Genomic DNA, 10,604 nt, shown 5'->3' on the forward strand with positions numbered 1-10,604 from the left:
CGGGGAGGGCGGGAAGGAGCGCGGCGCCCAGGAGGGGGCTGCGGAGAAATTCAGGAGAGCGGAGCGCATGGCTCGAAGTTTTGTCGGCCGAATTGGAAAGCAAAGGCGAAGCTGAAAGTTGGGAATCTGTAGCAGGAGAGAAAGCTGTGCAGGGAGTGGTTGGGATGGAGGGAGGGTCCTGAGCAGATTTTTGTTGAAGTGGGGGGCGCAGTTTGGTTTCGAAGATGCAGGTTTAGGTACTGAGTGCATGTTTGAATGTGGTCGTTGTTTCACTCAAGGCCCCTCATTCGGAGGGCGATTTTTAAAGGGCTGTGGGTATTGACAAACCCGGAGGCACAGGGGGTGAGGGGACATTCACCACGGGGATAAAGAAGCAGGGATTTGGGATAAACATGGCATGATGAATTGGGAATGGGTGAACACGCAGAAACTGAAGAAAGCCAAGTTCACTTAGGTTTAGAGGAAAATGGTAAAGAGCAGAGCCATCTAAGTATTATAGTTTTGGGAGCTGATGAGGCCAGGAGGCCTTTGAGGGTCAGAGTGGGTGAGTAGAGACAGGGTTTATCTATGTTGGTCAGGCTGGTCTCGAACTCCGGACCTTAGCTGATCCGTCCACCTCGGCCTCCCAGAGTGCTGGGATTACAGGCGTGAGCCACCGCGCCGGGTCGACTCAAGCCTTTTTGAACCAAGAGTACAAGGAAGGAGTTTAAAGAATTTAGCGGAAAGCAGTTTTTAAAAATTAAGCATAAGAAGTGTTTACTGATCTGTGACTTGCTGACCTGTCCCTATGCAGGCTTGGTTCATATTTGCTTCCTCTTGAGTTTTCAGAGTGTTAAAGCTGGTCTGAATTTAAGACATTCTAACCAAAAACAGCTTCAAAACCAAAGCTGTTTGTCGTTGGTGAGAAAGAATGTAATTCCACTTGTTTCCTTGGTTCTGTCTGTGGTTACAGTATATTATCATTTGAAATATTTCTTGATGTATTTTTCTTTTCTAATTGCAAATTTATGGAGGCTGGTTGATACACTAGCTTGCATGTTCCTATGAGTACATTCATGCTTAACTTAAAGCATTAAAAAAGTTAATACTGCATAAAAAAATCAATACTACAATACTGAAAGTCTTTAATTATGCAAAATGAAAAATTATTTTAGACTATGGTTGTACTTAAATAGATCTGTGGAGCCAATATTAAGATTGTACTGTTTTGTAAATTTTACTTACGTGATATAAAATGATAAATGGGCTGGGCATGGTGGCTCATGCCTGTAGTCCCAGCACTTTGGGAGGCCAGGGTGAGTGGATCACTTGAAGTCAGGAGTTCAAGACCAACCTGGCTAACACAGTGAAACCCCATCTCTACTAAAAATACAAAAATTAGCCGAGTGGCGAACGTCTGTAGTTCCAGCTACTCGGGAGGCTGAGGCAGGAGAATCACTTGAACCCAGGAGGCTGAGGTTGCAGTGAACCGAGATTGCACCATTGCACTCTAGCATGGGTGACAGAGCGAGACTCCATCTCAAAAAAAACAAAATTAAGGCCGGGCACAGTGGCTCACACCTGTAATCCTAACACTTTGGGAGGCCAAGGCGGGCAGATCACGAGGTCAGGAGTTTGAGACCAGTCTGGCCAATATGGTGAAACCCTGGCTCTACTAAAAAATACAAAAATTCGCCGGGCGTGGTGGCGCACGCCTGTAGTCCCAGCTACCTGGGAGGCTGAGGCAAGAGAATCGCTGGAACTCAGGAGGCTGAGGTTGCAGTGAGCCGAGATCTCCCCACTGCACTCCAGCCTGGGTGACAGAGCGAGACTCCCTTTCAAAAATAAAATAAATAAAATGATAAATGATTTTTGGTTGTAGAATTACATATAACTCAAAAACAGTTAAATACATCTTATATGGGACAATTAATGGGTTGCAGTTTATTAAAATACTGCTTTATTCAACACATTTTTAATTCCATAAATATTTGTGTTAATACTCTATTAGATGCAAGGATATAATAGTCAGCAATGAATGAGTAATTAAATTTTCATTTATTATAATGCTAGTAATAATAATATATATAGCATACCTGTCTGTCTATGTGCCAGGCATTCTGAATGTTTTTTGTTTATTTGTCACTCTATAGTTTTTTCCCCAAAAATTCATATTATCTTTTATTCGCTGTGTTAAAATTAGACTAAATAGTCTGTATATTTTACTTGTATCCAGGTGTTCTCCATGTCCCATCTTACTTACAGTTCACATTCGCTTGGATCCTCTTCATTGTTCAAGTAAATACTCTGGGAATCTGGTTTTTAAAAAAATATCTTCCTTGATGCAGTAGAGGGCCAGGGTGTTTATATTTATGCTTTCTGAAAGCAGTGTTAGAGCAAAGAAAGAAGTGACAACCTTGAGTAGAGCAGTATTAACATTTCATTTGGAAACTGCTATGTCTAGCCTGCGTGGACATTTGAAAGCCTGTTTGTAGCCCTACTATTTCATATGAAGATGACTGGACTGAAGTCTGAAATAGCAAGTTACTTTTGTGGATGTGTAATCATCTTCATTTAGTTTGACTTTTTCTTTACAATGCTAAAAATATAAGATAGTGAAAAGGAGTGGCTGGACATCATGACTCACGCCTGTAATCCCAGCACTTTGGGAGGCTGAGGCGGGCGAATCACGAGGCCAGGAGTTTGAGGCCAGCCTGGCCAACGTGGTGAAACCCCCGTCTCTACTCAAAATACAAAAAATTAGCTGGGCGTAGTGGCAGACACCTGTAATCCCAGCTACTTGGGAGGCTGAGGCAGGAGAATTGCCTGAACCCGGGAGGCGGAGGTTGCAATGAGCCGGCATGGCGCCACTGCACTGCAGCCTGGGCAAAAAGAGTGAAACTCTGTCTCAAAAAAAAAGATAGTAAAAAGGAGGCTTGAATTACATCGCAGAGCTTTCCTGTCAGAACTGATAACCTCATTTGTCCATTGCTTTGACCTTTGCTTTTTTCCACCTAGAGATGTGTGGCTTTGTTTTTCCATTATGAAATTATATGGAAAGTTAGCTTTAGGGATAAGGTTGAAGAGATGAGCTAAAATGAATACTGTATTTATCAAGTCATACTTTTCACTCTTACAGTTTAATGCCACTAAAATTGGTATGTCTTAAAATCAGTACATACATTCAATGTGACAGTGTGGTTTTTTTTTTCCCCCCTTGAAAACCTATTGAGTGGTATCTTCAAATATATGGCATCTTAGAATCAGGAAAATATAATATAGATTTTTTATAGATTACATATTTGTATGGTCCTCGATCATTGCTAATATAAATTCTTGAGAGGTGACTGTTGAGAGTTGTATACTTCAGAAATTACTTGAAAATCTATGCAAAATTTTTGTGTAAGTTGTACTTTTATAAACAAAATTCATTTATGGGCACAAAGAGAACATGTTTAATTAAAGTCCTGTAAAGTGATTTATTTGATAAAGAACATTTTTAAAAAGGAAAATGATAGTGTTTTGTAAGAACACGTTTTATGTAACTATTCCCCTCCCAATTTATCACTAAGTGTATATTTTTAGACTCTAATGGAAAAGACCCACTTACCTAGCCCATTGGTCACATATAGTATATCTGTTGACTATCTCAATAGATTTGTTAATTTGATTTCTGAAATTATCCAATTAAATGTTTTAAAGTCCAGTGCTGTTATGTGATTAATCATGCAGGTGTACCTACAAAGGAAGGTTCTTGTGGTTATATTTTCCCCTTGTATTCTTTTAAAATAAAATTAAAGGCCAGGCGCGGTGGCTCAAGCCTGTAATCCCAGCACTTTGGGAGGCCGAGACGGGCAGATCACGAGGTCAGGAGATTGAGACCATCCTGGCTAACACGGTGAAACCCCGTCTCTACTAAAAAGACAAAAAACTAGCCGGGCGAGGTGGCGGGCACCTGTAGGCCCAGCTACTTGGGAGGCTGAGGCAGGAGAATGGCATAAACCTGGGAGGCAGAGCTTGCAGTGAGCTGAGATCCGGCCACTGCACTCCAGCCTGGGCGACAGAGTGAGACTCCATCTCAAAAAAAAAAAAAAAAAATTAAATTAAATTAAAAACAATAATTTGTTTTTGAAGACTTTATTTGATTTTGCATAAATATTCGTTCTTGATGACTGCTTCTAACTTCTACTTTAACCCAGAGCAGGGGAATATTAAAGAGGCATAATGAGGAAGGAATATAGTGATATTTACTAATTGACCTAGATTTATATGTATAAATACTCAAAGTCTGGGGTACATTTTTCTAATAATGCCATTTTTTGTTTTTTTGTTTTGTTTCATTTTGTTTTTGAGACGGAGTCTCCCTCTGTCACCCAGGCTAGAGTGCAGTGGTGCAATCTCGGGTCACTGCAACTCCACCTACTGGGTTCAAGTGATTCTCCTGCCTCAGCCTCCTGAGTAGCTGGGATTACAAGAGCGCACCACCACACCCGGCTTATATTTGTATTTTTAGTAGAGACAGGGTTTCACCATGTTGACCAGGCTGGTCTTGAACTCCTGACCTCGGGTAATCCACCCAGCTTGGCCTCCCAAAGTGTTGGGATTACAGGCATGAGCCACCATGTCCAGCCTAATAATGTCATTTTAAAATATTTTCATTGATTTCACTACTTAACATGACTACAGAATAAATGGTAGTATAGAAATGAGTAAACATTAGATTCATCAGTCTGAATCCGTTAAATGTACAGCTTTTTTTCTCACTATGCCAGTGTTTAAAGATATTTTAGTGAGCACGTAAGTTTGCTATGAAGCTATTTTAAAATATGTTTATTTTATTCATTTTCCACAGTAAAGCTAAGAACATACATCTGATCAGCAGCAACTGATTCGTTTCTCCTTCTTTGACTTCTATGTTTATTTTCACATTTCATAGCCTGAAGTTATTACTAAGAGAAAGGAAAAAACTGTCTTCCACTTCCATGAGAAAGATAAATTATTGTACCACTTTATAACTTGGCAGGAACACTCTGTACTTATAGTATCGTAATCTATCCTACAAGATGATTTATTCTAGGGAGGAAAAGTATAAATTGTACATAGTACATTCCTGTTTAACTTGGAGTTTAGTTTACTATTTTGGAGGTAACTTCTGCATCACATTTTCTAAAACTGGAGCTAGAAGAGGAAGCTAGTCTAATCCTGGGAAATTATTTTGAGACCTTCTCATATATAAGTGTCTTTGTAGGTTCAGCCTATTTTCTAATCCCTAAATCTAAAAGATTGTACAATGCTAACACAGTACTGAAATTCTGCAGAGCTTTCAGGGTTAAACAAAGAAGTGTAGTTTATGATGAATGTGTTATGTTTTGATTTTTACAAAACACTTAAACCATGAGTTATGCATTTGATACTTTAAGGTAACTAGAATTATGAGCTGAATAACACCTTGACCCTAATTTGGAAAAGAGCTTACTTATTTTGGGATGTTTTGAAAATTGCATCATCTTGGGAGAAGAGCGCATTGGTTTACTACTAGGATTGTCAAAACACAAATTGGGGAGTGGAACTTAAAATTGTCTTTTTTTTGGACAAAAGAAGATTTTGCAGGGGTGCCAAAATAATCTTTGATGCTAATAGGTCTTAGTGGTACTTTTGCTTTAGAATAATAAAGGTTAATTGGCTCAGGATACAGATCAAAATAATTTTATACACACATTGCAATAATGTCTTAAATATTTTAAGGACCACCTGTAGAGCTGCGCCAAAGAAAAAAGCCAAAGTCTTCAGAAAATAAGGAATCTGCCAAAGAAGAGAAAATCAGTGACATTCCAGCTCCTGAAAGAGTTCCAAAACGTAAGTTAGACTTGGAATTTGTGCTACTACAAAAATAGTTTACGCTAGAGAGTATATTAATATTTTAAATATACATATTTTGAGATTATGTATATGCTCAGCTTTCGCTAGGTTTTGAACAACCCCCAAATCTCACTGGCTTATGACAAACATTTATTTCTAATTAATATTACATGTTATGGCTGCAGTTTGGCTGTCATAATTTTATGTGTTGTGAAGGAATAGTCCCTATTTGGGAAAAATTTTTCTTGTGACGTAGGAAAAGAGGAGGCAGAATCATGCAATGCCTCTTAAAGTTTCTGCTGACCTAGCACAGTATCACTTGTACGCACCTTTTATTGACCCAAGCAAGTCATATAATCAGTTTAGACGATGGGATGTGAAGTATATTTTCATTACAGGGAAGTGTTCCAGGTCCACATGGTAGTGGGCAGGGATATATAATCTTTTTACTGGGAAGGAGAAAATAGTTGTGAATAATAATATAGTTTACCACATCCTGTCCTTGTGATTTATTTCCCTCCCTCAGACAAAATACACTTACTTTTTCCCACACCCTAAGACTCTGTCTTATCTAGTCACAGCCTTCATCCTGAACCCAAGGGCTTATCCACATCAGGGCCAGCTATGACTCATTCTAATCCAGAGATCTATGAACTGAACAGACAGGTTATCTGTTTTGTGTCAGGGGTTCCCAAGACCACCCCCATGTTTGGTTATTAGCTGGAAGGACTCACAAGTTTCAGAATGAAGTTGTATTTACAGCTATGATTGATTGATTGATTGATTGATTGATTTTTGAGACAGAGTCTCGCTCTGTCACCCAGGCTGGAGTTCAGTGGCATGATCTCAGCTCACTGCAACCTCCGCCTTCTGGGTTCAAGCAATTCTCCTGCCTCAGCCTCCTGAGTAGCTCACGCCACCATGCCTGGCTAATTTTTGTATTTTTGGTAGAGACAGGGTTTCCCCATGTTGGCCAGTCTGGTCTCGAACTCCTGACCTCAAGTGATCCACCTACCTCAGCCTCTCAAAGTGCTGAGATTATAGGCATGAGCCACCGTGCCCAGCCTACAGCTATGATTTATTATAGCAAATAATATAAAACAAAATCAGCAAAGCGAAAAGACCTATTGTGGTGAAATCTGCAAGAAACCAGGCATAGGCTTCCAGATTTCCACTGCAGTAGAGTCACACAGGATGGGCCTGATTCCTTCAGCATCAAATTGTGACATTTGTAAAGTTTTATCTACCAGGGAAGCTCATTAGTGATTCAGTGCTCAGGGTTTTTATCGGGGGCTAGTCATGTAGGTATCCTCTGCCTACCATGTACCAAAATTCTTGACTCCCAGAAAGAAATTATAAACTACATTATTTGTACAAAGAGGATAGGCACTCTTATCAGTTAGAGAATGGTGGGAACTCTCCTGAAATTGAAGTTCCTAGATGCCAGCCAAGAGAGCCTACCTTGCAAGCAGGGCTTTCTTTTTTTCTTTTTTCTTTTTTTTTTCTTTCTTGAGACAGAGTCTCACCCTGCCACCCAGGCAGGAGTGCCATGGTGCAGTCTCTGCTCACTGCAACCTCCACCTTCTGGGTTCAAGCAATTCTTGTGCCTCAGCCTCCCAAGTAGCTGGGATTATAGGCATGTGCCACCACACTTGGTTAATTTTTGTGTTTTTAGTAGAAATGGGGTTTCACCATGTTGGCCAGGCTGGTCAACTCCTGACCTCAGGTGATCCGCCTGCAAGCAGGCCTTTCTCAGGAAAGCGTTCTCAGACCTGCTGTGTTAACTCTTTTCTGCACATCCCCCTGCTCAGTATACATTGTTGGACAGGGACAGGATATCCCCTTACTCTGGGAGAAGGAATCTGTTGTGTTTATGCCCCAGTTGTGTTCCTGGGGAATTGTTTCCCAGTTCATTGTTCTCCATGGTCCTTGATTTTACACTCTGGAGATCTTTTCTCTTCCATTTTCTTCTATAACCATATCTAAAGATGGGTTTGGAGAATGTATCATCCTTAAGGGCTAAACAGCTTTCTCATACTGCTTCCTCTGCACTGAAAGTTGAGGCCTGTATATAAATTTGCTCAAGATAAAGGCTGTGGGTAATAGTTGAGGGGCTGACTACAAGAAAACTATATTTGGGAGCTGGAAAAATGAAGATCTATATTACGTCATGACAAAACATTTGATAATACTGTTTCCTGTGAATAGTTGACAATACTATTTTTTTCTATCATTTTAGGTAATGAGATTGCAAAACAATGTTACTAGAGTGCCTTTGGTATTAACAGCTACATTTGACTACAGGAAAGAGATCTGAGTTTAGAATGGAATTGGTCTATTTGTAAGTGGGAATGAAGAAGAAAATAGAGAATTCCAAAATTCTGGGACTTGTAATGTTGAAGTGAGAACAGTTTATTAACCAGGCAAGGTGGCTCACGCCAGTAATCCCAGCACTTTGGGAAGCTGAGGCAGAGGATTGCTTGAGGTTAGAAGTTCAGGACCATCCTGGACAACATAGTGAGACCCTGTCTTTATTTAAAAAAGAAAAGAAAAAGCCGTTTGTCTTTTTCAACCAATAAAAGTTAAAATCACGAAATGGGAGGCCGGGTACGGTGGCTCAAGCCTGTAATAACAGCACTTTGGGAGGCCGAGGCGGGCGAATCACGAGGTCAGGAGATTGAGGCCATCCTGGCTAACATGGTGAAACCCCGTATCTACTAAAAAAATACAAAAAATTAGCCGGGCATGGTGGCGGGCGCCTGTAGTCCCAGCTTCTTGGGAGGCTGAGACAGGAGAATCGCTTGAACCTGGGAGGCGGAGGTTGCAGCGAGCCGAGATTGTGCCACTGCACTCCAGCCTGGGTGACAGAGCGAGACTCCGTCTCAAAAAAAAAAAAAAAAAAAAAAAAAAAAAAAGAAATGCTTTGAGTAACAGGCTGATTAAGATGAGTCCTTAGTGCAAAGGTCAAATCCAGGGCATAGCTATTGTACAATTTGTTAAAATGTGTGAATAAATTAAGGTAGTTCCTACTAAATCTTGTTGGATACAGGACTTAGAAAAAAAGAACTAAAGCTGTTGGCCCACAAAAGTTTAATAAACTCAAACTATGTATAATGAAGCCTTTGAGAAGGCATATCTAGAAAAGATGTGTAATTTAGCCTTTGAGAGTGGCATATCTAGAATAATTTGTAGCTATAGTTACTGGAACATGGAGCTGACTGAAATCAAGTAGGTAAATCAATAAAATTTTTCTTTTCTTTGCAAAATGAGTGATTTAATTGTTTAAAAGTGAAGTATAATTAACATACAATTAAATGCACAGATTCTTAGTTGTTTAATTAAATGCATTTTGAAATGTGAATGCAGGCAAAACAAACTATAGAACATTACCATTATCTCAGAAAGTTTCCTTGTACCTCATTCCTATTGTTTTGCTAGTTATCACTACTGAAGAATTTCACATGTTCTAGAACTTCATTATAAGTGGAATCCTACATGCTTCAGTGTCCAAATTCTTTCATTCAGCTCAGTATGTTATCTTTGAAAAATGTAATATTTTGTGGCTGGGTGCTTTGGCTCACGCTTGTTAGCCATGCATGTAATGTAATCCTAACATGTTGGGAGGCCGAGGCAGGAGGTTTGCTTGAGTGCAGGAGTTTGAGACCAGCCTGAGCAACAAGGCGAAACCCCATCTCTACAAAAAATATAAAAATTAGCCAGGCATGGTGGCACGTGCTTGTAGTTTCAGCTACTTGGGAGGCTGAGGCGGGAGGATCACTTAAGCCCATGAGATTGAGGCTCTCGTGAGCCATGATCATGCCACTGCACTCTAGTCTGGGTGACTGAATGACACCCTATTTCATAAAAATAAAAATATAATCATTTTGAGATTCATCCATGTTGTATATCTCAATAGTTCATTCTCCTTTATTATTAAGTATATTCCAGTGTTTGAATATATAGTCATGTGTTGCTTAATGACAGGGATATGTTCTGAGAAATGCACCATTAGGTGATTTTGTCATATTCACACAAACTAGACGGTACAGCCTACTACACACCTAGGCTGTGTAGTATAGCCTATTCCTCCTAGGCTACAAACCTGTACAGTATGTTACTGTACTGAATACTGTAGGCAGTTGTAACACAATGGTAAGCATTTGTGTATCTAAATATATCTAAACATCAAAAAGTGCAGTAAAAATATGGTATTACAATCTTATAGGGCCACCATCATATATGCAGTCCATTGTTGACTGAAATGTCATTGTGCAGGGCATGACTATACCATAATTGTTTATCCCTGTTCCTCTTGTTGGACATTTAGGTTGTTTCTAGTATTTAGTTGTTATGAATAAGAATGCTATGAACATTCCTGTACTGGTTTCCTTGAACATATGTTTTCATTTCTGTTAGGTAAATACATAGAAGAATTGCTAGTTAAGCTTTCGAGAGAGCGTACTGTTGAACTGCCAGCCTAGATTCAAACTAACTTTTAACTCTTCAGGTCTTGAAATAAATGACATTTGAGCCCCTAACTACAGATTGAGTAAACTGCTCTCAGGTTCTCTTCTGAGAAGGAGTGAGTGTGTTTTGCTTAGGAGAGAAATGAATATTGTGTATTAAAAATATTTTGGTCAGGAACAGTGGCTCACACCAGTAATCCCAGCACTTTGGAAGGCTGAGACGGGCATATCACTTGAGGTCAGGAGTTTGAGACCAGCCTGGCCAACATGGCGAAACCCTGTCTCTACTAAAAAAAAAAA

The 10,604-nt window shown here is 39.8% G+C and overlaps 1 protein-coding gene across 1 annotated transcript in view; it reads left to right on the forward strand.

Annotated features, from left to right (window-relative positions):
- The first annotated feature begins 411 nt into the window (after positions 1–411).
- Positions 412–10,604, forward strand: part of DPY19L4 (dpy-19-like 4 (C. elegans)) — a 92,407-nt gene continuing 82,214 nt past the window's right edge. Inside the window, exons 1-2 of the mRNA XM_011978683.1 lie at positions 412–469; positions 5,725–5,835. Of these exons, the coding sequence (XP_011834073.1) occupies positions 412–469; positions 5,725–5,835 (169 nt within the window). The remainder of the gene's footprint in view (positions 470–5,724; positions 5,836–10,604) is intronic.

Source organism: Mandrillus leucophaeus, unplaced genomic scaffold, assembly GCF_000951045.1.
Source record: "Mandrillus leucophaeus isolate KB7577 unplaced genomic scaffold, Mleu.le_1.0 Scaffold198, whole genome shotgun sequence".
NCBI lineage: Eukaryota > Metazoa > Chordata > Mammalia > Primates > Cercopithecidae > Mandrillus > Mandrillus leucophaeus.